General features: G+C 42.1%; 2 protein-coding genes across 5 annotated transcripts in view; both read right to left on the minus strand.

Moving 5' to 3' along the window:
• Positions 1 to 1,516: 1,516 nt before the first annotated feature.
• On the minus strand, positions 1,517 to 14,407 carry LOC143131067 (phosphatidate phosphatase LPIN2-like). 3 transcript variants are annotated; one of them, XM_076290453.1, is made up of 20 exons: positions 14,223 to 14,407; positions 10,223 to 10,419; positions 9,574 to 9,669; positions 8,547 to 8,815; positions 8,101 to 8,211; positions 7,331 to 7,454; positions 6,447 to 6,819; positions 6,229 to 6,328; positions 5,943 to 6,130; positions 5,705 to 5,798; positions 5,439 to 5,508; positions 5,219 to 5,299; positions 5,038 to 5,114; positions 4,524 to 4,659; positions 4,284 to 4,432; positions 4,039 to 4,125; positions 3,615 to 3,767; positions 3,396 to 3,510; positions 2,845 to 2,948; positions 1,517 to 2,698 (listed from the first exon to the last, which is right to left on the minus strand). In XM_076290453.1, the coding sequence occupies exons 1-20, from the start codon at positions 14,251 to 14,253 to the stop codon at positions 2,554 to 2,556; spliced, it is 2,700 nt and encodes an 899-aa protein (XP_076146568.1). In that variant the 5' UTR covers positions 14,254 to 14,407; the 3' UTR covers positions 1,517 to 2,553. The 3 variants fall into 3 exon arrangements, with proteins under 3 accessions (XP_076146568.1, XP_076146567.1, XP_076146569.1); XM_076290452.1 differs by having other exon boundaries at positions 7,331 to 7,457; positions 14,223 to 14,406; XM_076290454.1 differs by having other exon boundaries at positions 7,331 to 7,457; positions 10,223 to 10,423; positions 14,223 to 14,406.
• A 614-nt stretch (positions 14,408 to 15,021) lies between these two features.
• Positions 15,022 to 27,529, minus strand: part of myom1b (myomesin 1b) — a 30,111-nt gene continuing 17,603 nt past the window's right edge. For both annotated transcript variants that reach the window (XM_076290455.1, XM_076290456.1), the window contains 23 exons: positions 27,021 to 27,038; positions 25,262 to 25,458; positions 25,021 to 25,147; positions 24,299 to 24,483; positions 24,048 to 24,162; positions 23,762 to 23,918; positions 23,484 to 23,590; positions 23,295 to 23,339; positions 23,032 to 23,168; positions 22,609 to 22,753; positions 22,390 to 22,449; positions 22,220 to 22,287; positions 21,965 to 22,078; positions 20,330 to 20,417; positions 20,187 to 20,225; positions 19,884 to 19,989; positions 19,589 to 19,752; positions 19,449 to 19,485; positions 19,108 to 19,130; positions 18,966 to 19,021; positions 18,640 to 18,855; positions 15,961 to 16,273; positions 15,022 to 15,504 (listed from right to left, as the gene is read on the minus strand). In XM_076290455.1, the coding sequence (XP_076146570.1) occupies positions 15,416 to 15,504; positions 15,961 to 16,273; positions 18,640 to 18,855; positions 18,966 to 19,021; positions 19,108 to 19,130; positions 19,449 to 19,485; positions 19,589 to 19,752; positions 19,884 to 19,989; positions 20,187 to 20,225; positions 20,330 to 20,417; positions 21,965 to 22,078; positions 22,220 to 22,287; positions 22,390 to 22,449; positions 22,609 to 22,753; positions 23,032 to 23,168; positions 23,295 to 23,339; positions 23,484 to 23,590; positions 23,762 to 23,918; positions 24,048 to 24,162; positions 24,299 to 24,483; positions 25,021 to 25,147; positions 25,262 to 25,458; positions 27,021 to 27,038 (2,606 nt within the window). In that variant the 3' untranslated portion in view covers positions 15,022 to 15,415. The remainder of the gene's footprint in view (positions 15,505 to 15,960; positions 16,274 to 18,639; positions 18,856 to 18,965; positions 19,022 to 19,107; positions 19,131 to 19,448; positions 19,486 to 19,588; positions 19,753 to 19,883; positions 19,990 to 20,186; positions 20,226 to 20,329; positions 20,418 to 21,964; positions 22,079 to 22,219; positions 22,288 to 22,389; positions 22,450 to 22,608; positions 22,754 to 23,031; positions 23,169 to 23,294; positions 23,340 to 23,483; positions 23,591 to 23,761; positions 23,919 to 24,047; positions 24,163 to 24,298; positions 24,484 to 25,020; positions 25,148 to 25,261; positions 25,459 to 27,020; positions 27,039 to 27,529) is intronic.

Below are 27,529 nucleotides of genomic sequence, written 5' to 3' on the forward strand. Positions count from 1 at the left end.
GTAAGACACCCCTCTCAATAACCTGTCCAAATCAACTAAAGGTCTAAAACAAACTAAACGAAATAACCCTGCGTCGTTCCAACATCCCGAACGTTGTCAGATGCTTGTCATCAAAAGCGTCATAAACGATAACTTGGATGGAATCCTTAAAATCAATGTGCGTTTGTTAGGCCCAGATCGGTCAGGGGGCCAAAACTGATATTGCAACTTTGTCGGACATCCCTGTGTACAAGCTGACAACCCATAAGCGGGGGGGAGGGGGGGGGGCGGTCGCTCCGGGCCGCAAAGGGGGCCCACTTTTGGCCAAATCTATCTTGATTAATTGTTATATTTACCGATGCTTATTTGTACTAATTGCTGGGGAAAAATAATAATGAAAAATGCTACTAAAGATGCCACTGGTCCGTAGAGTGCGCTAGGGAGTTCTAAGCAGGTCTAAGCTGCCCCGATGCACAGACTAAATGGTAGACTAGCTAGGTCATCAGGACATAAACAAAATGCCTCAGCCTCTAATAAGCACAATATGAAGTGCAGAAAGCCCATCAGTGTTAGCTTTCATTTGATACCATGTTTATGTAAATGGTCATGGTTGTTGAGATATTCATGTTGAGCAGGAAACCTGAAAAATGGCCTGAAACTGCTTGTTAAAGTCACAAAAAGATGTTCAACTTGACAACCACCCTAGAACTTTACCTGGGTCCCTTCTAAAAAAAAAAAAAAAGGTTGTCAGCAACCCATCATGTCCACAAGTCTTAACGGAAGCCCTTTTTTCAGAATTGCCCCCCTGACTATTAGGCCTAGGTGTTAACAAGCACTATAGCCTCGTGAGACCATCCTGATCTCTTCAGATTTCCACTCGCAGATATGCGGAGCAAATACGAAGCAATGCATCTGGTAGTCAGGTTAAATAATCACCCCTTTGCCAATTTTGTGTTGATATCTATCTATAAAGCAAGAAGCGTCTGTGTGTCTGTCTGTCTGTGGCACGCATATCTCGCTGACCATTTGTCAGACTGATTTCAACCTTGGCAGGTGTCTTGCTATGGGCATGAGTAAGTGCAGTGCCAAATGTGACGTTGTTTGAGTAAGAAATGCAAAAGATATCGTTAAATATATCGGTAAAAGAAGCACATTGGCTTTCGCCGCTAGCCACTCCCCCTCCCACACGCCACTGTACTGTAAGCTACCAGTGAGGATAGAAGCAGGGCTTTGGCAGAGTTGGATCAGTGTAGGTTACAAGTAGCCTAGAAATCTAGACGCGCCCCTAGCGGCAGCAAATTGGTCTGGCTCGCCAGGCTAGGTTACAAGGGTAAAAACCTAACATCTCAACAATAAAGTGAACTCCGCGGATTTTGCAACAACACGCCAAGTCACAAGTATGCAGTGACTCTTCAAAATGACGTAAAAAATGATGTGCAATAAACGGACACTTCGAATAGCCCAGGCTACTTTGGACTGACTTCAAACTTTAAACTCAGTTTTAAATGGTGCAAAAGTAAGGAGTGGAAAGCAAATCTAGTGAAATGTTGCCTTTTACTGTACAGACAATGGAAACAACATACAAGTCATACATTCAGACAAAACAGGCATGTTCTGTTGAGGAGAAAGGCATTCAGAAGAACTCAAGTAAAAGAGGATCTAAGTAAACAATAGCAAGGTCTAGATCATGGTCTAGCCTGAACATAAAAAAAACTTTAACCTAACCTTTGTTTATTTTCGTATAGAAAAAACATAGGCCTACTTGAATGACAGTAGGCTATACATCTAATAACACTAAAAGTAATATGTGCCAAGTCTTAATTCAGCTTAGAGTTCATCAGCTCTAGGGAAAATGTCTTCATCTTTATCATCAAGATATTATATTATATTATTATATTATAAAATTTTCCATACATGAAATGACTGCTGAAAATAAAAACTGAGTAATAGATTTGTGCAGATTTGTGCACTCATAACCAAAGCTCTCATAGCAGGCCAGAGGGGAGTTTGTGTCTAGGAGAGGCGGTCAACCTTCAATGCAATAAATACGACCACAGTGCAACTCTTCAACAGCACAATGAAATGCCTTCAACCAAGTCCATTTGAAAAGCCATACAGTATGTAGAATTACACAACACATACAGTTGTCACAGGGTTGGTTCATTTCTCTGTGTGTGTCTGTGCCCTGAGCATCGCTTCCAACAGTAAGGCGCCAAGCAGCAGCTTCTACTCCTCTGCCAGTTTCTGACAGAAGACTTTTTTATTCACCCAATACTTCAGTAGTATTTACTAAATGATTTGGAATTTGTTGTCTCCTAAGGCATGCAAACAAATAAACAGCGGTAGCAGTTACAGAATTTGCCTACAAAGTGTCCCTGTAGGTGTACTAACACAATCCAATGTGGTTTAAATCTCTTATATTTTTACAAGTTGAAAATAATTATTTACATGCACTTTTAATTTTAAAATATTTAAATAAGCTTATTGAAAGTGCCCTTTTTCTGCTATAGTTAGCAGGTCAGTTCAGGCCCAGTCTGGGCAGTCAGTCACATTTGGGTTTAATGCCATGTTTGGTTAGAGCAACTCTTCTAGACAGATTGCCGCTATTGGTTGTCTCCAGAAACAGAATGAGCTGTATTCTGGATTAGAGAAGGCTGAGGTCTGCTCTTTGCTTAACAGGGGAAACACATGATCCACAAGTTCACTGAGTCTGCTGTACCTACAAGAGAACAAAATGTGTGGAGTTATAGGCAGAGAAATAGACATCACCCCAAATCAGACAGCTATTTGAGAACCATGGGCATGCATCTGCATTAGGTGAACAGACTGAGCTTACTGGCTTGTGTCCAGTGACTTCCTACTTACGATGTTTTATTGCTTTTGCTCTGCTCTTGTATGAGTTCTCCTTTAGGGTTTACGGTGAAAATGCGGCATATAGGCACCGTGACATGTTTATAGGCGAACACATCCTGAGACAAACAAAAACAAAAGAGGCAGTTGAACTGAAGAGGAATACTGCCTCTCATTGTCAAACTGTGATTAGTGCTAAACACTACAGATTTAGTTAAATGCTTTAAGACCACACATTTGTTCCCATTTAAAAAGAAGACCACACGAAACTAGGCAACTCATAAGTAAAAAGAAATGGTATGATGAAACACTTTTATGTAGATGTCTGTTTATGAACATAGGAACTGTTGCCATTAATGTAGATAATTATCAAAAACTTTTATCCAGAGCAACTTACAATGGCATCCTGCACTGGCTTGGAATCAAAACACTAACAACACACTGTATTGACTGTACTGACACCCTGTAGTGTGTGTGTGTGTGTGTGTGTGTGTGTGTGTGTGTGTGTGTGTTTGACTGAGTGAGTCAGTGAGTGATTGAGGGAAGAACAGATTGGCGAGACTCACATTAGCTCTGTTTCCAAAAGCCGCATAAAAAGGCTGTGTGTTGGGAGGAAAAAGGTTTTTGATATCTGTGAGGCATTCGATCTTGAACTTCTCAGGCTTTTTCTCAATCACTTCCCTAAGTAAGAAAGCATGTCAAATCATCAGAGTGGGATACTGGTACGCATGTAGACGTATAGCATGCAGTATTTATGTGGCATAACTGTGTGTCTTCACAAAGACCTGTGAAATGCTGAGAACAGGCTGCTGGGTGAAAGCATGAGAGGCCCCCGTGGCAGGATGGTGCCTCGGTCGTTGACCCAGTGCAGGTAACCCCTGGTCATGCCTGCCATGCCAATGGCCCGTGCCGAACAGTACAGGAATTTATAGCCATTCCTGGAACAGAAAACAAAAACACATATTCTGCATGGGATGTGGAAGCCATCAGTCTGGATAGTTCTGGAAGATATATTTTGGTGATGTACACATACTGCATCATAGACACCTAAAATGGGTCATGCAGACTTTCAACATGGCTATGGTTTCAAAATAGTTATCCTTTTGGGTGCAGTTGTTCTCTATCCATGGGATCTCCAGAGGGCCTGGTGGTGGTGGACTGGTGTCATGTAAAAGGTTGGTGTGTGTGGATGATGGTGGGCAGCCTTACTGGTGTATGGTGTGGTAGAGCTTTGCGATACCCTGATGAGTCCAGTCTTTGCCCAGCTGAGGAAGAATCTGCCCAAACACATCTGACCTACAGGACAAAGGGGAGGATAAATAGAGCATGGTTTGGGGATCATGAAAAGTGAGTTCTGAGATTTAGCAATAGCTGTTGCACACTAAAGTTAGTTCTTGTAGCACAGAATAGGACTGTTTTACTTTCTCTAATAGCAGGGCTATAGATTTATTTACTTGGTGATGGTTCCATCGATGTCAGAAATGACAATCTTGTCGTCCCAGTTCCACAGGTAGATGGTGCCCTCACATCGGCATGTGCCCTGGTACTGTGTGGTGATGCTGAACATCACGTCATTGGGACCCTCTCTTAACCTCAGGCTGGCCTGAGACATGCAAAGAGCCAAGAGGTCAGGCTTATGAAACCAGGAAGAAGACTGACGAACCTCTACAGAGAGCAACACAGTCTTGTCTTACTATTTGGTCAGAGGACAGGCGAAGCGACTTCTTGTAGGAGTGTGTGTTGTTGTGGCCTTCTGAGGGCGCCCGGTCAGTAATGGTCGGTGGGCTGAGTTCTGTCTCCTCTTCACTGGAAATGTCGGCAACCTTTTGTCTGTTGCACATGAAAAGTGTGTAAACCTACTTTAGAGCCAATACATTGGGAGAACCATGGAAAATGTGCAGGGTTCCACATCTCTGATCGCAACATAAAAACTAAAGTAGGTCAATTTATGGTAGCCACTCAGGAAAAACAATACAAGCACACATTTATGGTAGCCACTCAGGAAAAACAATACAAGCACAAGCACTACAGGCACTTCTGTATTTTCAGTTTTGTGGAACTGTCAGCACAAACCATAACATGAGAGGAATATTGATTTAAAGTTGGAGATTATTTAAGTTACATAGCCATCACAAAGGCACTTAATCCATAAAGCTTGTCACCACCAGAGTGCATTGTTTTATTCTTTTAGACCAAAAAAAGACTCACTGTGGGATGGGGCTGTCTTTTGAGAGGACTGGGTCTCCTCTGCTGGGCCTCTCAGACGTCTCAGACTTAGATTCTGACTGAAGAAATAGAGAAGAACATGAGTGCATAATGGCAGTTAGCATGTTAGTTTGGGGTGATTCTGAATACTTTTCAACACCATTCAGCTGTATTCAAGTCTGACCTGCTTGAAACTCTTCCTCCAGAACCACCAGCGACCAGACTTCTTAGGCATTCTCTCTTTCACCCACGCATCCTCTGTGGCCTAATACACACAAACACATGTACTTACAAACAGCCATATAGCTAACTGAGACACTTAATAAGTCCATATTTCATACAGTGTTATTTGTCTGATATATGCTGCACATCAATCAAACAGTGCCAGTCCAGGGCAGACTTACCTTAGGTAAGCTCTTCTGGAAAGCCTGCAAGCTGAGTACCATGGGAGCTGCTAGGGTCCAGTTGTAATACCTGAGTTTGACAGAAAAACAGATAGATGGTAAAGATGTGTCAGAAGTGTGGATTGAATCTTAATAATGCCAAAATAGAGTGCTGTACAAAAGGGATATAGGCATCTGTCCTAATACACTTGCATCTTATTGTTATTGCTTATTGTTTTGGTGAATCTGGAGGTCAATACTACATGCACTGTCGACATACACCTCACCTGTTGCCTATTCGCACCACTAGGTTGGGGTTGTCAATGATGGCTGGGTTTTCAGAAAACTCATGATAGGTGATAATGTGCTCCATGAACTTCTCTATTAATGAAAGAGTAATAAGTCAAGATGGCAAAATTGCAGCTACAGTTTTCATTCAGCAATACTCATAGACCCATACACCTAGTATGTTCAAACGTGTATTTTCTCTATGGTCCTGATTGGGTGACTTCTGTGGGTGTCTACCTTTGTTAATCTGGGCATCATCACCAAGGCCTCCACAAAGAGACAGGGAGACGTGGGGCAGGTCACAGGCAGAGTCCGAGAGGCAATCTGTCCCGCTGTCTGCTGCTGCACTGCCCACTGACTGAGGGGACTGGGAGCCTGAGCGCTGGCCGACTTCCACCCAGTGCTGAGCAGCAGAGTCCCACTCACTGACAAAAAAAAACACACACACACACAGTGCAGACTCAGAAGAAAAAAACACCTTTTTTGATTTTTGAAACCAAACTCAGATCGTTCATAGGCCTACTTTTTGGGAAAGTAGCGTGCCATCACGTCTGGCTCCAGAGCAGTGATGTCATCCAGGTAAATGTCATCTGGACCTTGATGCTGACTCCGTTTCCTTACAACTTTGTCATGAAAGAACATCAAGACAGAGAATCATACTTATACATGCTTATACATGTGTTTGTGTGTAAATACAACTTTAAATGTGTCTAATCTGTATGATAATTAGACACACTGTACCTTTCCTCTCGCAGAAGACGTCTGCTTTATCACTGGGTTTGACGTTCGGGAGACCCTCTGTCATGTCCCCCAGCAAACGGGCAGCAGCTGGGGGCACTGTTGACCCGTGACCATGGATACCCATGGGGTTGGATGGCCGTCTTGAGCAGCGGGCCTTTGGGCCAGGGGCCTCTGGTTTTGCACAAGTCACATCTGGCTTCAGTGGAGGCGCGTCTAATTTCAGGCTACGTGGTTCCGGTTTGACAATGGGACGGACAGGATCGGCTGTGGAGGTGGCCATGGCGCTGGAGCTCAGAATGACGCGGAAGTGTGTAGTCTCTGAGGGGGTGATTGTGACCGTCTTCAGTGACTCGGACCTCTCTCTGCGGCTCACCTTTGATTAAGTTTTAAGAATTTTACATTTTATAGTTTTTGGGGCCTAAACATTATAAAGACAAACAAAATCTGAAACAATGTGGTTTCCTTGATTCTGTCGGATTTGACAATGAATGACCCATTAATATTGCTAAACTCATTTTGCCCTCTGATGGAAGAAGAGGTATTCTAATCTGCAGTAGAGGGCAATTCCATGGAAAATTACGTTTTTTGTAACATCCATAACGGCAATAAAATGTGATGGTATGGTATGATGTGAATGATTACATGACATTTGAGCATTTGCTATTTTTGGCTGAAGAATGTACATGAGAAAAAATGCACAAAAAATGAATGTTATCATGCACGTCATACAAATGCCAAGGCATTTCACTGGCGTTATGGATGTGACAAAAAGTAAATTTTCCGTGGAATTGCCCTAGAGTATTTTTGTTAAATAGTTTTAGAATAAATGTAACTGTATGTTTTTCTGCTGTATGATTTTCTTTTAGCTTCCCTGTTGAACTTACCCTGGTGGACTCTGGAAACTCGCCCCATGTCCACTGCATATGAGCCTCTGTCCCGTGCATGCTCTCTGGAGATCTGACCATCAGCTCAGAGTCACTCTTAGGACTGCTGGGCTGGGACTGACTCCTGCTGCAGGGAAGGACAGGACAGACATCAATCACACACACCAGGAGAAGCACTACTACCGTAATTTCCCAACTATTAGCTGCGGCTTATACATTGATTTTGCATCATTTCTTCAGCTATGAGGTTAATACACGGGGGCACTTAATATGGTATCAATATGGTTTTGTTTCTTTTAACTTGCACAAAACACTGTCCTGCGGCTTATACACAAAGCAGCTAATACACAGGAAATTACTGTAGTCTTGCTTTTAATATCACTAGTGGCCTTGGGATGTACAAGAACCTGCATTTACTTTGCAGCTCAGTTGTTATATAGGCCCACAAGTGTATGTACATTATCATAATGTGGATGCAATGTGTCTTCTTACTGTAAACCACCTTCTGTAAACCAACTGTATACTACTGTCTACACTGCACTATATATATTGTCCTGTCTATGCACCACCTGTCTATACTGTATATCACATTGCACTTTTCTGCTTTTTAGCACTTCTGGCTAGACGCAAACTGCATTGCGTTGTCTTTGTACTTGTACTCTGCACAATGACAATAAAGATGAATCTAATCTAATCTAATGTAAATGTGTCAGTATGTCACCAAAAATAATTCACAAGTTCTAAAAGCACTGAGGCAGGAGGTCACCCACCAGTTGGAGGGCCTCCAGTCGCCGTCTGATAAAGGGTAATTGTCCTGAGAGACTAATGCAGGGTGCCTGTGTTCTATGGCCGAGTCCTTCACTGCACACAGTGATAGGGGTCTAGGAATAGGACAGACATCAAAATGCATTGACACATGGCAAACAGGCTCAGAAAACTGTGATTGTAACACAAACAGGATACACAAGGGCATGGGGCAGGTCAATTTGTTAATTGACTGTTTTAGTAGGTATAGAAGTGTAAGCATGTTTGTGTTGTTTATGTGCTTGACTGTTTTAGTAGAAGTGTAAGCATGTTGGTGTTGTGTATGTGCTTGAATCTTCAGTATTACTGAGTTAGATCTACGTTAGATCTACTATGTGCACTCATGCATGTTCCTTGACTAATGGATACATGAATATTGCGTGCCCATGTGCATGCGTGCGTGCGTATTTACCGGCCAGTGTATATGTGGTTGTCATCCTCAGAGCTCTTGTCTTTGTCCATCTCCGCTTCACTGTTGGTGCTTACAGTAGTCTCTTCCTTTCGCAGGTCTCCTTTATGCTTCTTCCTCCTCTTCCTCCTCTTCTTCACCCCTGAGCTGCCAGTCAGCTCCTCTGTTGGCCCTCCTTCCACACAGGAACCCATAACACGTGAGTCACGGCCCCAGAACCCCGGGTCCTCTGTTGGGATGGGTGAGGTGACCAGATGGGCAGGAATGGTTTCCTGTACAGGACACAAATTAGAGCCTCAGTAACAGTTTATTAGCCTGCTAATCCTATTGCTATTGCTATCACAATAAGGGTGTGATCAGACAGGGGGGTGGTTTGTAGTTTGTAAAGTGAGGGGCATCATGCTGTATTTTTCTGTTGAAGACGACTGTTGAAAGAAGAACAGTTCACTGTGGTTCTTGGTAAGTGTAACAGTTCACTATGGGTTTTGTAGTCATTGTTTGGCAACTACTGACTCAACTGTCATAATCTTGCCGGTAATAACACGCAATTTAAGATAGTACACGTTGACTGGACAAAGGTTTTGGAAACAAAATACAACTTTCTACTAAAAACTTTCCTTTTGAGGTGCTCAGGGCGCCTCTTCAAAAACGTAAGCAGCAGAGGCAGCAGACGCACAAAATGTCATGTACGTGTTTCCGATCAAAGAGAAGATTATCTGTTGAGATTATCTTTATGTGTGCAATGCCACCCAATTTTAAAATCGTAAAAGAGATCTGGATAACTGTGACTAGGATTCTATGAATTGTAGAACATGACACGTTTTGAATTTGTCTATAATGTCAAAGATTACTAAATCATATCATGTAAAATCTGAAGATAATGTTAGTAACATAAGACTCTGATGTATTCATAGTATATTACATGATTAATGAAGGTATCATAAATCACTTGAGCTGACATAGTACGTAAAGTGGTTCAAAGGGATAACAGAAGTTCAGTAACTGTAAGTATCTTTACTTTGGCACTCACATTGTGCTGTTCTGCCTCCTGCACAAAGAAGGCCTCGCCACTGTCACCAAGTTTCATATGCAGGTCTACTGGCTCTCCATTGACCTCTATGTCCACCTGTAATATTCACAGTCAAGCAGCAGACGCATGTGGGACTTAATAGAGTGACAGATATATTAACAGTAAAAGACACCATGTACAGGACACATCAAACACCATTTTACTAACAAGCACTCAATAGTAATAGTATGGACCAGCTCTTCAGGTGGTCAATATGCTGGAAATGTTTCTTATTTACTTATATATTTATTAATATTTATTCACTCTCTACTCTCCAGTAAGTCCAACCCATAAAATGTCCTTTGCCCATAAAAGCTCCTTTCAGTGTTGTTAACTGTCTCTGCTTCTTACCACCACCCCCCCAATTTCATTGTTGCTAAGTGAAGCAATCAGTCGAGTCCAGCTGTGCTTGAAAGAATACAGGGATATAAAACAGTGCTATTACATAAAATGGTCATATAATTGGGAAGATTATTCATAAAAGAGGTAATGAGTATTTGTTTTAAGAAGTCTTAGAAATAATAACCTAATCATATCAGTGACAAGAGCGAGAAGCCAAGATAGTCCCAAATTTAAAACCTTTCTCATGTTTCACAATCAGTTCACATACCACTTTCTCTCGTGATCGGAGGACCCCCAGCTTGCCGAATCGGACGTGGAAGGGGGAGCACTGAAAGGATCCATCGGGCTGACGGACCACCACCACATCTATGCAGCCGGACAGCGTGGCTTGATTTATACCCTTGTACAGCTCTTTGACAGTGACCAGTACCTGCCCAGCCAATTGACCCACGTAATTCATGGTGTCTGCCTACCAAACAACATGCAAAGAAACAAACACACTTAGCATTCCACATACACATGGGCACAAGATGAGAAATAAGAGTTCAGTGCATCAAATTATTCACCTATCCTCACAATTAAAAAACATGTATGTTTTGGCAATGCATGGACCTCCATGATTCCTCCTAAAACATCGACATTATTTTCCAAAATAACAAAATGGAAGAGAAACCTTGGAAAAGTTTAGATTAAAAAAACACACACAAACACACCAAAAAAACCTAAATCCTAGATTGTAAGCCCTAAGAACATTACATCAAACACACAGGTCTTTCTAAGAAGGAAAGCTTATCATACTACTTGCACCATAAAGGTCCACAAATTTAACTGTTGAGGTATAGTACATATATACATCTGTATAGTATATACAAGATGGTTTCTAAACAGAGGAGATGTTAAGCATACAGAAACATATCAAAGGTACAATAAGAACATTGACTCAGACTGAGTAAGCGAACACTACTAATGTCAGCAGTTTATTATTATGCTACAAGCATAATAAGCATGTGGCTGTTTGTACATGTGTAAGTATGTGTGTACATGTACACGACTATCAGAGATTTACTTCAAATAAGCAGTGAAGAAATTCTCATGCTGTTCCAGCAAGTTACAGTGTTGACAATACACCGTCCATGGACTTACTCACAGACAGTAACACTTGGTAAACAGGATTATCACACATGAGATTACACAGCACAGGAGCTGAGAGATTCACACTGGTCCTGACCTGCACAGTGAGTATATTCATCTGTGTTTATACACTGGATTGAAATTCAGTACACAGTGGAAGATCAGGGGTGGACACACACTGTAACTTGCTCTGAGTGTGGCTGATCTATGGTTAATATCTTCATAATGCACTGTCATGATATCTTATGTTGATGAGTAAGGCTGATACTATGAAAATGTTTTCTTCAAGTACACTTATTTGTATGTGTATCAACAAAATTAGTATGCCCCCCCCCCCCACACACACACACACACACATGAGATAGCAAATATATGTGCACCAAGCATATTCTATCAGCATGTGGTCTTGCCAGACACCAAACATGAAGTTCCAACAGCCAGACAATAGGAATAAGTAAAAGAACAGCACGTCTGGTCTGTAAAATCAGCTGTGCTCCACCACAAACAAAAGCTTTAAGCTCCTTAGTGCCTAACCAGAGCAATGTCTCAACATTTTCTGCTACTTCTCCACTCCTAAGGACTTTGTTCTTTGTTTGGACAAGAACAGCTGCAGTATGTGATATGACTAACTCAATGACTCCTTCTCTAAAAGGACTCACAACCAGTCTTGTTTATCTACGATCACATCCTGAAGTTCTGCGGGCTGCTTTTCTGTAAATCAAAATGTGAAAGCAAGCAGAGGACTTTCCGACAACTCTCACCACACACACACACACACACGTGCAGTAAATGAAACCATAAACACATGCACGCCCTGACAAAGATGTAACATGCTCACCAGAGTCCATGTTGGTTTTGAAGTGCAGTGATCCTGGATGCATCCACCTCCATCCATGTCAATCCCCCCACCACCCCCTGAGCCCTACAAATCCCTGTCTGAGTCCTCCGCCTGACTTTCACTCTTTATTCTGGGTCTGGGTCTTTCTCATCGCCCCTCTCAGTTTGTCTGCCCGTCTGTCCTGCTGTCTTCTGTCCCAGTGTGTGTCTCGGGGTGATACCCCCCACCTTGCTTCTTGCCCCTCTCTTTCCCTCCATTGCCCTCCTCCTCCCCTCCACGCTGCTTGCCCCACTCTGGTCGTGCCATGCTCCGGCATTCTCCTGCCCTAAGTCCACCCCCAGGTCACCCCAGTGGAAAAAAGCCTCAAGAAGGGGCTTAAGCCCCTTATATAACCAACCCAGCAACCTTCACACTCTGATGGCTAAGCATGCTCTCATTGTGTTTTTTTTTTTTTTCTTTACTGGCTAATATCTGTTGAGTCCACCTAGATTCACTTGTATCTGCCATGGAAGTACCTATTATTATAGTATTTTAGGCTACACTGTTTCTCTTGTATGAAACCTATAGGTTTTGTGGATATAAGCGCTAGGTCAGGTAAACAGACCATTATGTAAGACTTTTGTGACTAATTTTCTTTTGAAGAAAATACAAAAACAGAGATGTGACAAGTGACGACCAAGACCATTTAAATGATAATGTATGTGAACTACTGTGGACTATAATATGTTTTCACATTAAGCTGCACAGAGCAAATACATCTCTAGAGGTGGGAAATATACAGTATGCTGTCTGCTTTACAGTCTAAACACAAAAAAGTCTGAGTGCTCGCTTTAAATGTGATGTTGTGTTGACCTGGACTACATACTATAGGCCTATGTTTGAGTGCTACCAGCTTCTCTGCCAATCATGGCCATTACAGCACAGATGGCTAAGACGCTTTATGGTATTCACTGTCTTTGTAAGGGAGGACCACTTGGCAGAGGACCAGGCAGGAGGCACAGGGAAGTGCTGCCCCAGACAAAGTGCATCCGGGGGAGCTATTTTCAGGAGTCAACCCTCTTCCTTTGTCATAAAAATGACCTCAAGCTTGTTCTTATGGTAACAACTTCTATTTGGTCATTCGCCTCTGGATTCAATTACAATCTCCTAACTTGCTACACAGAGAGAGGTGATTTGATTTTATTTGAGAGAGAGAGAGAGAGAGCACTTCCACTGCATACATAAAGATGCCTTCTGACAGTGCACTGAGTAACCAATCAGGGCAGATGTTCTGGGTGACCGTCCAGTTCAGCTCCTATGTGAAGTGGAAAAAACCCAGACGGGTGATGTGCTGTCAGACATCACATTTGCCACATCCTGTTTGGACCACATGTTGCTGTGACACTTTCAGTTCCACAGAGGCCACAGATTCTTTCACTCCCCATCTCTATGCAAACTCATGTTATCAGTCTTCCACGTTCATGTCTGAACAAACATCCATCATATCGTTCGTGTTAAATTTCAGTTTGGTTTTATATTTGTTAGATTACAGAACACATTATCTGGAGATTACCCGAAGGTACCTGAAATTAGTTGTATCTCAGAGAAATGTTACGCTAGGCCCTACTGATATCTAGGCTATTTCACAGTGAACCATAGTGAAATATAAGGGGGTAGACAGGTGAACTGAGAGCTTTGATTTTGCTTTCATCCTTTCCCGTTCCCCAATATTATGGAACCTTTAAGCCTTGAATGAGATTACCAAGCAAAGCAAGTTTGCACGTATCTCGCGGGTCACCGACTGTATGTCATGATCGCGCGTTCGGTTACCGACCAGTGGAATCCTCCGGGAGAATCCCATGACCGGATTCATGCATAGCAAAGCCCGAGTCACGCGTCATGGTGATTACACTCACCGGCGCGCGCGAGCGCACGTATGAGCCGCAATACGGTATAGGGCTATAAACTGAAGATAACGGGCTGAATTTTTTTAGTTTGAAATGTATATAGTCTAGTAGACTATTCTTCTGACCGCTCCTGTCATAAACCGAGACATAAACCCGATAGCCCCTGGTCCTATGCGTGAGCACACAGAATCCCATCATATAGGCAAGGTCCATAAGTTAACATTAAGTTAAAACTTTCTATTGATAAGAGATAACTTCACAGCGGCCTAACGTATCTTGGCTACACATTTCTAGGCTACACCATTCGTAGCCTACACCAGGCGGTCTGCCATACCCAGTGAACAACAACATCAGTTTGTAAAGAATTGGAAAGAAACAAATAACCATTCGCCAACAACGTGAAGCGTTCTTACCGCTATAAACCGGAGCAGACAGTTCTTTCATCGAAATCGCTCTTTCATATTTCCGACAGCGGTCCCTTCTTCTTCCACGGCTATAGCGAAGAGCGTAAATACCTTTCTCTGCTGGTGGGATAAACAAGCTCGACACCTGCCGGTAACACGCTAACGGATGACCCTTTACCTCCCTATCCTCAAAGCGCTGTAAGAGCGACATGTGACTTCCCTGAAAAGACGTCCACGTGACTTGGAGCGCTCTGTTGTCTAGAGCTTCAAATAAAATGCAAAACTAAACTAAAAATGTGTAGCTAAACAAGTTTACATGCCGATAAGGAACAGATAATTTTTTTATTTATAATTATTTTGATGTAGAGCTATATAAAATAGCTTTACACGCATGTTAATGAAAACAAAATAGGCCCACACATTTCCATTTGACTGAAAATGTAGCCTAATACAGTGATAAACTGACGCACGACAGTGTGAGTTAACAAAGTGCAAAAGAAGTAATCGAAATCTGTACCTGACCTAGTTTCTGTCGAGATGTGCCCTAGATATTGTCGCACTGCAGACCTTTTTCTAGGTTCCCAGATATGTGTCGTGCATTGAAGACTTTTCCTAGTGTTTTTTTTTTCTTCGCATAATATGCCTATGTGGCGGATTAAGGCCTACTGCTGCGCTTTGCACATGACAGACATGCAGGCCTACTTTTACATATATCTAGCTGTTTTGTTATTGCTATTTTGTTATGTTTCAATTAAGCTAGTCAATGATGAAATCTCTACATAGTACAGTAGCCTTATAAGGAGAAAATAAACAATACAAAATATGTGCCCTCTGCTTGCTGTTTATTTGAGACAAGCCTCATATTCCAAAATAACTCATAGGTTTGTTTATTCAGAAATCTATATGGCTATTTCACCGCAACCAAGTATGATAGGCTATACAATAATAGACATAATATAAACGTCACCTCAGGTTGTACTAAAACTCATATACTTGTGTAAAAATCTATGCATACTGAAGTGAGAAATGTATTTTGAGTGGCAACCTCTTTGCCCAATAGCCTAGCTGTTGCATTGCCCTTTACCAATATCTATTTCTGCCATTCAGTAAGAAACCACATTCTCTTTTCTGCTTTGTCACTTTCTCCTTCCCATATGATTCTCCATCACAAGTCTATTTTGCCCCTGCTGTAGATCCGCTGTCTAGTCCTCCGGTGGCTGAGGGGTGGCAGCAGGTGTAGTTGCTGGTGTGCTCTCAGCACTTCCACCAGAGGTTTTTAGAACGACAGAGTCTGCAGAACAGAGACATTTTTCCATGACACCATCAAGAGACAACATCAATATTTGATCTGCATGAAAATCTTCCACTTATAAACATGCTATGTCCCTCCTCATGGCAAATAGACAGTTTGTTATTTGAAGAGTTAGGTTCCAAAACGCTATATCCTCTATTTAAATGAATTTTTGTCAACCATATTGTTATTATTATATTATTATTATTATTATATATTGTTTTCAAAGCAATTTCAGTAGAACTGTAGTTGGGTATTGTTGTTTGATTTATCTTTATTTGATCAAAACAACATAACTGCAATTTTATGGATATAACCTGAAATACACAATTAAATGACATGACTTTTTAATGTTTTTGAAAATGGAGATATAGCGTTTTGGAAAGCTGTCTGCAAAAATGAGCTAAATAAGTTTGACAAGCACATCCTGTATTGGGCATCTGTCCTGGGGCTTACCTTTTCTCTTTGTCACCTTCTTCTTCACTGTCTTCTTCTCCTTGGGTCCATCACCAGGTGTGGGTGTAGCGGTCGGGGTTGGTGGTGTGGAGGTGGTGTCAGGGACTTCCGGGGTGGCCGGGACTGGGGTCTTTGCTGGTGTGGGTGGGGTTGGGGTGGGAGGTGTGGGTGTTTTAGGTGTAGGGGTCTTGGGGGGTTTAGGGGTTGCTGCCTTGGGTGTCCCTGGTGGTGGCTGTCCAACTATCACATTGCCTTGAGCGTCGGTCAGATAAGTGGTCAAGCCCAGATCACCCAGGCTCTCTGTCACTTTCAGCTGGCAAGGAAAAGTAGGAGAGATTTACATACACACACTCCAACACACAAGCACACACTCACCTGAAGTCCGTCAATTTCACATTTCAGATAAGTGTGTGCTTGTGTGTATACAGTCATATGGAAAAACAGGGTTGTACATTCCTAAATCAGACAATAAGCTATAGATAAGTGAGTGAAGATATAGTGTACACCATATACACATTTCTCAAAATATACTCTTTGGTTTTGCCTCTTACTTGCCTTCTCTTTTCTTTCCCTGTAAGGACTGGTCTCTGGGTCAGTGTCTCAGTCTGTACCGTGCAAACTCTTTGTTCTTGTTTATACTAATACAATCAAAATTCCCTTAGACTGTGAGCCTATATTTTCCGGTCAGTGATTTCTTTCAATGGACAAACACACATGGCCTGGCAATGTAGTCATCTCTAGTCACATTTTCTCACACACAGGCATACAGATAGACATATGCATTCTGCATGAACAAACTGACATACACACAGAGAGTGCTGGGGTGCTGTGTCTTACCAGGAGCAATGTGGTCAGACCTGGGATTAGTGAGTGAAAATCTGTGATCGTATTAATCATGATTGGGATATTAATCACTGAAACTCAAGCTGGACTTGAGTGGACTCAATGAATGAGTGTATGCATTCAAACTATGTAGCACTACACAAAATTTGATAGTGAACAATCTTAAATATGATCTTTATTACATGGATACTGCTATGAATAACTATATGAATGTTCATATAAATATTATATCATATTTATATGGTGATGTTTATAGTCATATAAACATTACTACATTTATATGAAAAACTTCAGAATATGCCACCTTTCAATTGTACCATGTATGTACCTTGGTTGTATTAAGTCTTAATAATTAAGAAAATTCTCAAGTGTGTCTGTCTCTGAATATTGAGAGTACAGAGATCTACGATTCAAATTTGTCCAATAAACCAGAATAAATGAGGGACGTGATGTTATCTAAATAACAATGGAAAATGTAATAGGTTTAAAGCTGTTTTGGTTCCACTGGTGTGATGTCTATTTGGAATATTTACATTTATTTTAATGTATTGAAACTATCTTTCAGTGTGAGCTGAAAAGTGGATTCATATCCCAGGTACAGGTGAGCAGACAGCATCATCATATGAAGGACCAGGATTTGAAAAGGTGAGTGAGGAGGATAGGAGGCAAAAATAGAAGAAAAGGATGACTGGCAGGCTGTGGTGAGGTGGGACAAAGAGGGAGATACTTGAACACACAACCACACACACAGAGAGAGAGAAAGGAAGGTGCCATAGAACAAGAACGGGACACATTGAAATCACACAGAGAAAAGGTGAGGGAATACGTGCTCCATTTATTAGAAAGAGGTGACAGACAAAGTGATGTCATAGTCTTTATTGTGACATAGTAGAGTATGTCATAGAGTTCTGTGCAGTGATAAAGCACATTATGCCATTACCTCTATGCACTGAAACAGAGTGACTTCTTCAGTAAATGCAGTGATTTAGAAGGTGACATCATAGTCTATGCAGTGAGAGATAAAGTGATGCAACTATGTATCTCTATGCAGTGGAGGGAAGTGATGCAACAATTATAGTGCAGTGACTGTGAATGACATGGGACACACATTGAAACACATGAAACATTTATATTCAACTGAACAAAACATTTAAAAGAGATTCTTGACTTTAACAGGACACCATGATTCCTCCGGTCAGACGTATGGAGGTGACATTCCCCTCACATTTTGAACATATGGCTTCATATCCTCAAACACTCGCGCATGCACAGCACAGTGCTCCAAAACCCTCTTACAAGCAACAATAGGCATTCACCAAAACAGGACACACAGTCAAAACATATCAGGGACTCGTCTAACTTCAGCTATCAAACTATTCCATCCCAACCCATTTAGCCCAGTTGATATATAACTGTTGTGCCATTTTGGATAATAACCAGTTAGTTAAAACATTATTAGCAAAAATAGTTTTGACATTTTACATACTATGACTGTAAATGAGTATTATGCTAACATTTTATTGACACATTTGACCAACATTATTCATGTCAGTATTCAGTTCCGGCTGCAAATCTTTGGGCCTACCCTGTGAAACCCCAAACGACTATTAGCACCCGTCTCTTCCCTTCTACATTGCACTATAAATACTCTGAAAGAGGGTAAAATACATTAGTGCCACAGCCTAATACCTGGCACTAATAAGCAGCCTATATGTACGTATCTCAACTCTCCATGTCTGTCGCTTTTATACATATTTACTTATTCATCGGAATCCTGCTATTTTACTTTCTTTTGACGACGGGGGGGTTTGCCTCGTCAGGGATGAACACACTTACAGTGAATTCACCGCTCTCTGTGCCGTACTTGTTCTTCACCAGGATGCTGTACTTGCCGGAATCCGCTGTGTTCACCTGAGAGATCGTAAAACTGGCAAACTTGCCCGACTCAAACTTGAGGATGTAGTGGTCGTCAGACACCATCTCTCTCTCGTTCTTCAACCAGGTGACCTCTGGAACTGGGTCACCTGAGATATTGCAGGTCAAGTTGAGGGCCTGTGTGAATAGAAAGGACATACAGAAAGGGAAAGAGCGACAGAAATACAGTAAACAAACAAAAGTTTGAAGTCTCACCATCTCTTTTTCAAACAAACACACACACTGACCTTGCCCTCCTGAATGGTGACCACATCTGGTAGACCACCTGCAACGCGAGCGCGATCTGCAGAGACAGAGGAAAGAGATCATTACATGGATCAACAATCAATTGTACACATTCAAAAGTGACTGAAAGTCATCAACACTCACTTCTTTCTGCAATGGCTGCCGCTCTACACAGCAAAAGGTAGAAGAGAGAAAAGGAGGGAAACAGACCAAACATATACAGTTGAAACAGAAAGTTAGAATTTTCCACCTCATTATTCTACCAAAATATATATATATTTGAATGTTTGCCAAACAATGTTTAAAGGCAAGCAAACTCTCTTAAGAACAGTTCTCCAAGATTTTTTTGCAGAGAATATGAGAAATAATAGAAAATGGCAAAACAATTTGCATGGATTTGTGCATGCAAGGCCACAAAATCCTGGGTGGACTGATAGACCCGTACTAAAAGTAAAAGTACAATGTTCATTATCATCAGGACTTACTTAAGCCTCTGGAACTCCGCATAGGCATCGTCGAATGCTGAAAAGACCGAACGAAAAGCCCAGTTAATAACACCACTTCCTCAGAGCTGATGAAATCCAGCTAAACCAAGTTCTCGCACATGTAATACGTGATCACACACCTTGTCCAGACAACTCTACGGTCCTCTGCAGGCCTCCTTTTCCATCGAAGAACTCGATGGCGTACTTGCCCTTGTCCTTCTCTGTCGGCTCTGTGATCTGCAGCCACAGCTGCTCTCCCACCACACCACTCTTAATGCGGTCACTGAAGGAGATGGGTGCATCCCTGGACAGAGAGACAGAGACTGTGTTAAAAAAGTTGGAGCGCACACACACACACACATGCACAACATTTATTCGCTCACAGGCAGTCTGGAGTGGAAATTTAGAGTACGTATACTTATAAAAGACCCATACTTGTAATGCCAGGTGACGTGAAGCTCATCATTATAGTAGTTGACAAAGGTGTACAGTCTGATGCCTTCCTCAGTGCTCTGGATCTTCAGTGGGGTAGATGAGTTTGCTGCAAACATAAACACACGCACACACCCACACACACACACACACACACACACAAACAAACACACACACACACACAAACACACACACACCCACACACACACCCACACACAATGTCAGGTTTCTGTACTGATTCTTAGGATAAATAAAAATATTGAATGGCAAATTAAAGAGAATATTACAGAAGAAATCGTGGCTTACCAATCACCCTAAACACTTCGTTCATCAGGTCTTTGAACCCTAATGACAGGAAACAAGGAGACACAGATTATGTATGCTGAAGACGAGTGTGTATGTGTATGTGCTGGTTATTTTGTGGATGTGTGGATGAGATGGTACATTACCTTGATCTGTAAGGTTGAGTGTGGAAGTGTCCTTTCCCCGATCATCCTTCACAATCACCTCATACACTCCAGCATCCTTCTTAGAGATCTGATAGAAATGCAGACAACATGCTCAGACGCTGACATAAAAGACAGAACCTGAAACTGAAAAAAGTCCACCTCAGATGCACTATTCTAAAAACAAAAGGATGGAACGTAACACTGTTCTGAAAAGCTGGGCTTTTCTCCCCTGCTAAAGATGCTGCAGGACATGGATCTGACGATGAGAGCAAAAAAGCAAAAAAAAACAACAACAAAAAAAGAAACAGAAGCTCCCCGATGACAACACGTACAGTACTTCACAGAAATAAAGAGACGTAGGTTGTAAACAACTCACAAAAATGGATGGTACATTAGGGGATAACAATGACAAAAAAGACCATAGGATGCAATACTGTTAGATTGATAGACAGATAGATAGATAGATAGACTGATAGTTAGACAGACAGACAGGTAGACAGATAGATGGAAATGTATATTCGCAAGCAAAGTTACAGGCCACATGAACCAAACTGATTAGAGATTAGAGGTCCAGACTTTGAGTTTCTTCCAGACGGTGTCATCACCAGTAGCATCACCAGTTCGCTGTAATCAGACACATGAAGATATTGGCACGTGCACATGTTAAAATGTTTAATCTAAAACACACTTGCATGCATCCTTACGCTGTTCAACATATTAATGGAAAGCACAATCCTTCATGATAAGGATTGTGAATGAGTGTAATATATAAAAAATAACAGTTAAGTAATAACAATGTCAGCAATATTCAGGGATTAAGCCATTAGGCAGTATTCTGTACTGAGAAAACTTAATATATGTTAAGCCTATTTTTTGTAATAACGGGATAGCTATATTGTTAAGTTACATTGTTAAGGAAGAGAATAGGGCAATTCCACGGAATTCACATCCATAACGCCAGTGAAATGCCTTGGCATTTGTATGATGTGAATGATAACATTCATTTTTTGTGCATTTTTTCTCATGTACATTCTTCAGCCAAAAATAGCAAATGCTCAAATGTCATGTAATCATTCACATCATACCATACCATCACAATTTATTGGCGTTATGGATGTTACAAAAAAGATAATTTCCCATGGAATTGCCCAATAACAAAAGAATTTTGTGGAGTTGCTAATTAATATTTGCTATGTTAGCCAGCCTTATGTTAGAGTTATTAACCCTTCAGTTGTGTTCAAACTTGTATCTGAGAGGAGCCAGGCAGAGGGGGTTGGGATCATTTGAGTCAGCTCTCACGTTAGTTTGTGTTGAGATGGTGAAAGGGAATGAGCACAACCGAAGGGTTAAGACTGTCTTTAAAACACACAATCACACAGCAAATAGACCTCCTCCATCCAATGGCGTCATGATGGCCTAATAACCTTTTAATCACCGAAAGGAAGGAACATGTTTATTTTACAGCAGAGGATATCTGTTCAACCAGCTGACCAAAGATTTGACATCGATGAACTTCAGTTGGACTCAAAGATGATTGTCTGGTGTACAAGGATGTTATTGCACTGAATTTCATCGTACACCTGTGCAATATACTGTATAATATCACTGTGCGTGTGTGTGTGTGTGTGTCTTTACCTGTGCAATCTCCAGGTGGAGCCATCCCTCACTGAAGTCCAGCTTCTCATTTGCCTGGACCTCACGTCCATCTTTATACCATAAAGCAACAGATTCCTTCTTCATGTTTCCAACCTAAACCAAAAAAAATATGCCATTGAGTTTTCCTTAAACACATGTGAAAATGCACACACACACACACACACTCTCTCTCTCTCTCTCTCTCTCTCTCTCTTTCTCTCTCTCACTCTCAAACATACACACTCATTGACGTACCTTGCACTTCAGTCTTACAATGCACTCTGGGGTGACCTCGTAGCTCATGTACTCCACAAAGTGAGGACCTGCAGGATTTTAGAGCTTTGCTGAAGTTACCCACAGATACACTATGCCAATGACCACAAAATGCAAGGATCCTTAAAGCCTTTAACTAAGATAGTATTTACCTTGTTTTCTGATCCATTCTTTTCTTTGGAATTCTGACTCCTTTTTCAACTTTTGGAAGACTGTGAAAAGAGAAATGTTTCTATAAGATAATATAGCATAGGTGTGTGTGTGTGTGTGTGTGTGAGAGAGAGAGAGAGAGAGAGTGCATGTGTGTGTGTGTGTGTGTGTGTGTGTGTGTATGTATGTGTGTGTGTGTGTGTGTGCGTTTGTTTGCTCACCATCTCCGATTAGCACCAGGCTAGACTGGTTCTTGGCTTTTCCGTCTTGGAGCTGGAAGGTGTATGTCCCCTCATCCTGGTCACCCAGGGACTCCATAACCATCTCAATCACACCAGTGTTCTTGTCAAAGTTCATCTTGTATTTCTGGAGTTGGACAAAAACAACATGCCTCAGTGTTTTTAACATTCTTTTTTTTAAAAGTCGTGCTTTATATTATCAGTCAGTAAGCCATGTACAAATATTGTACATTTTTTACTGTGTGAACAGATGTGCCCATGTGTTTGTGTGTGTGTGTGTGTGTGTGTGTGTGTGTGTGTGTGTGTGAGAGAGAGACAGAGACAGACAGAGAAAGGGAGAGAGAGAGAAAGAGAGAGAAAGAGAGAGACAGAGAAAGAGAGACAAGGAAAGAGCATAACACTCACCTCTCCCTGGGAGACAACGTTGTCGTTGAAAACATATTCTACTTTTCCATTAGCTGTTATCTTCTCAGCCTGCAGCCAGAAGCGCACTTTGCCTTTCTCCTGCAGTTCCACAGCCAGCTCTGTCTTCAGTGGAATAACTAGCCAGGACCAGAGAAAAAAAACATCACCAGCCACCCCTCACACAGTAGTGTTATTGCATATGACTTACACACTCGAACATGCATGTTGTTTACGGAGGCCAACAGCCCTAATAATGCACTCACTGGGGAATTTGTGGTCGTGGCTGATTTTCAGCAGTTCCTTCAGCCCTGTGAGGGGAAAAAAAGTACATGTTAATTCACCAGCTGGATTCATAAAGTATCCACCTCTTTCCCCCTCTCTCTTTTCCACTCTCTTCTTCTTAATCTCACACAAACACCAACACACACACACACACACACACACACACTAACCCTCTTCAGTAAGTGTGTAGCTGCCAGATGATCCATCTGTGTGTGACACCAGACAGGAGTAAATGCCGATGTCCTCCACATCTGGGTTGTTGAAGATGGCTCTTGACCTGTGACAATCACAACAATTTGGTTAACCTTGATTTTACACACACACACACACAGACACACACATACAGTATGTTTATCGACGGGCCAGCTACATCCTTTTCATTCCCTTACTTCTCTTCTATGTCCACACACAGTATGCATGTGTGTACACTACATTATGATCAACTTACTTGCCACCTTTGGTTTCAATGGTCATGCGTGAAGTGTCAGTCATCTCCTCATAGTTCTTGGACCAAATGAACTGGGAGTCCTGTGTGAGTGAATCACACTCAAAGATGAGTGAAATCACACCATCGTCATCCACATCAACCACCATGTCCTTTGTGCCTGAGGTGAAAGAAGGAGAAAAGGTAAAACAATTAGTAAAATGTGAGCATGTGAGAGAGACAGAGAAAGCAGGAAGGCAAGATGAGCGCGTGAGCTACCATTCTGGTATACATGCGCTCGGTCTCCTACCTGGTTTAGTGACAGCCAGGACTGGTTCTGTAGGCTCGGAGGGCTTGCTCACTCCAGCTTTGTTCTGAGCACGAACACGGAACACATAGGTCTCTCCCTCCTTCAGGTTGCTGACCTGCATAGATCATCAGGTATACATATTGTGGCAGTAGTTCCTTACAATCTTTATCAAACATATATATATATATATATATATATATATATTTTTTTTTTTTTCCGCTTTGATATGGTTTGGGAAATATGATGGCAACCTTCAGATATCTGTTGGGGCAGGCCTTCTCATTGACCCCTCTCCAAGCCTCGAAATCTGCCTCAGCCTCCTTGATGTCAACATAGTACCCGTTAACCTCATCACGGCCTTGGTACACTGGAGGTTTCCACAGCAACACCAGGGACGTCTTCCGCACTTCCAAGGCCTGGAGGTCATGGGGTGGCCCTGTGGCACAGAGGAAGGTGGAGAATTTTGTAATTAACAGTTTTGAAAGAAGCTATGTGGAGTTCTGTTACAACTCGAGTTGTCTTAAACGCAGCCTCATGGCATTCCTCCATTGACTTGCATTGTATATTATACAGCCGTACTCATGGTGCAACGTGGTATTACAAGAGAGCAAGCCTGATGCTAGCTGGTTTGCATGCTAACTCCAGTGGATGTCTGGACAACACAGAGCGCAGGTGTTTTCGTCATTACATCAACGTGGTTGTTTTTTTTGTTTTTTTTCCACAATCTGTTGATTTCTAGGTCATTTTCCAATGTTTAAAACTAAATCGCATCCAGTAATGGCACTTTTAGCTCTTTAATGTTTTATTCAGCTGCCATGTCTAATGGTCCTCTCAGCTAACGTACACTTGACTTGGTTTTAACTGATTTAACCCTAACCCTGAGCCTAACTCTAGACAGAGATAAAAGCAGACAGAGAGATGCGTGTGGACTGACATACATACAGACAGACAGACAGAGAGAAACTTGGCACACCTGGCACAGCGATGGTCCACTCCTCACATTTGAAGACCTCACTGGGGACAGATGGGATGCCAACACCGGCCATATTTGCAGCACGAACCTGGAACTGGTAATTCACTTTCTCCTTCAAGTCGGACACCTAAAAATGTGACAAAGACACAACTAAATATAATCACTGTCCCTTTGAAGCACATAACTGATGCAAATAAAACACGCAATATTGAATCTGTTTCCTTTTTTGGTAAGGACTCACCCTGTATGCTCTCTCGCTGACAGATTTGATGTTGGCCTCATGCCATTTCCCTGGCAATCCACCGTCGACCTCACGGTAGTCCACAAAGTAGCCAGTGATGTCAGCACCTCCGATGAAAGCGGGCTGCTTCCAGGCCAGCACCATCGAGTCCCTCACGCACTCCAGCACGCAGATACCGAAGGGGGGCGCAGGGGAGGCTGGGATGTTGGGGAGAGCAGTTAGCACCAGGGTGTCTGTCATCACAGCAGCTGTTCTATATGTTCAGACTGTGTAACTGGTCTACAACAGATGTTTAATTGATCTGTGATGCACATCTAATTGTCTGTCCTGACTGTCGACAGTTCTCATTGGATACTTGGCCTGTGCCCTAATCTAATTGTGCTATGTACAGGCAAATGTTTATCTCTATATGTGAATATCTGTCTTTGGATTATGTATAAACATGTTGTGTGAAAACCTTGAGGACTTTCATGTTTGGCTAGCTGTGCACACACACACTGCAAGCGAAATACAGGGTAACTTACTCTGTCTGAGTGTAGTCTGCTCTTGTTGAGAAGTATTTGTCTATTATTTGGCTAGTAGTATTTGTGAGTAAACATGCTAGTTTTGCAAAAGTGATCAAAGAATAAGGAGGGAGAGGGTGGCCAGTGAACGGCTGTAGCGCATGTGTCATAGATACTGAAGAGATACTTAGACATAGATACTCTTCAATGGTCCACTGTAGGTATTGGGTAAGTGACTAGTGAACTGCTTGAAGCATGTGACTTAAAGCAGTGCACGTTATTACAACACCTTATCTTAGGTCATACTTTCAAGTGTTATATACATACTAGCACTGAACCACATCTTTTTTCTGCCTTACCTGTACATTTATGTGCTGAGCTGTAAAAATAAGCAAAAATGGTTTTCTACCAGCATATTTGTTTCTAAAGTGAAGATTCTGTGTTGTGGCTTTCCACATTAAAAGAGCTAACGTTATGTTTTACAGCTAGAACTATGTTGGATATCTGTTGCAAATGTACAAAATTATATATGCTAGTGTATATGATGTGTTTATGAAGCTGGATAACATAAAATGAAAGATGAACCCGTTGGAATAAATCAAATGAAATTGGACAATGAAAATTGCTGAAAACAAAAAGGTTGAAATCAGAAGAATGAAATTTTGCAGAAAATGCAACTCCTTGGAATTCTTTCTTAAAGAGTAAAGATCCAGAGAGTTGCTGATGAGAGAAGTGGACGGCTTTTTTCATCTTTCATGGATGCTCACCTGCCGAGTCTCTTCGGGCTTTGTCTCTGCCCCGACCAGACGACTCATCTACTGAGGACTTACGTGTCTGAGCCCTGCCCTTTGGTTTGGGAGGCCAGTCTGTCTCTGGCTCTGGGAGTGTCTCTGTTACCTGCCCTGGGGCCGGCTCAGCTTTGGCATCTCCTACAGCCCCCGTGCCCTGCTGGAGGCCCAGCTGGGGGCCTAACTCAAAGGCCCCTGTTTGGGTGCTCTTGTCATTTCTTGCATCCCTGGGCAGGCCAGCAGTGAGCTCGTCCGCCCAACTCACGCTGCCCCTCTTGGGCCCCGTGCCTCTACTGAGTGCCCTGTGCAGACCCAGAGGGCCCCCCTCCCCCGTCCCCAAGTCAGCAGTTTGAGCTCTGAGCGTTAGCGCGGTGTCAGGAGGGGTTTGGGGGGGCACATGCCTGCCTCCCCCACGTGGGCTGTGTACAGTTAGTCCAACCCCATTACCCCCTGTTTCCAGACACACACCATGAGGAATACCGCCCCCTACAGGAGTTAGCAGAAAACAGCGAGAGAAGCAGGTCTTAAATTAGGCACTGATATACAAGTACTATACACAAAACAGATTACACACTACTCACACAACATACAATTACAGCTATACACACATTCACAGTTGTAAATTACATGGTAACACATCTAGATTCACACAAATCACACGCTGTGAAGAAATCACTAACAGACACATTATAAGCATTTCAGAGGCATTTGAGAAAGCATTAAATGCCATAAATCAAAAACCACACGTTTATCTATTATCACTAGGCTACAGAGACGGAAGCATCTAAGTTAAAGAGCACTATAGTCTTCATCTGGTTGTAGCAAACAAAATGAAGACAAGATGGCTGAAGAGAGACATCTGAGATTGGAGGCAAGCAGAAAAAAAGAAGTAGAGTGAGAAAAAAAAAAGAAAGACAGAAAGAAAGAGAGTGGGTGACAGGGAGAGGAGGGTGGAAAGGATGTCTAAGAGAAATAAT

Source organism: Alosa pseudoharengus, unplaced genomic scaffold (assembly GCF_046254945.1).
Source record: "Alosa pseudoharengus isolate Yale_2024_CS ecotype anadromous, Long Island Sound unplaced genomic scaffold, YU_APseudo_1.1 YU_APseudo_1.1_scf_18, whole genome shotgun sequence".
NCBI lineage: Eukaryota > Metazoa > Chordata > Actinopteri > Clupeiformes > Clupeidae > Alosa > Alosa pseudoharengus.

Bases quoted from the DNA above. Each gene is read 5' to 3' on its own strand.
- LOC143131067 (XM_076290452.1), bottom strand. From the start codon at position 14,253: ATGAAAGAACTGTCTGCTCCGGTTTATAGCG. The intron at 5,799-5,942 runs GTAGACACCCAC...TTTCATTAATAG, and splicing joins TGATGCCCAGATTAACAAAG to AGAAGTTCATGGAGCACATT. The intron at 5,300-5,438 runs GTAAGTCTGCCC...TGTGTGTATTAG, and splicing joins TCCAGAAGAGCTTACCTAAG to GCCACAGAGGATGCGTGGGT.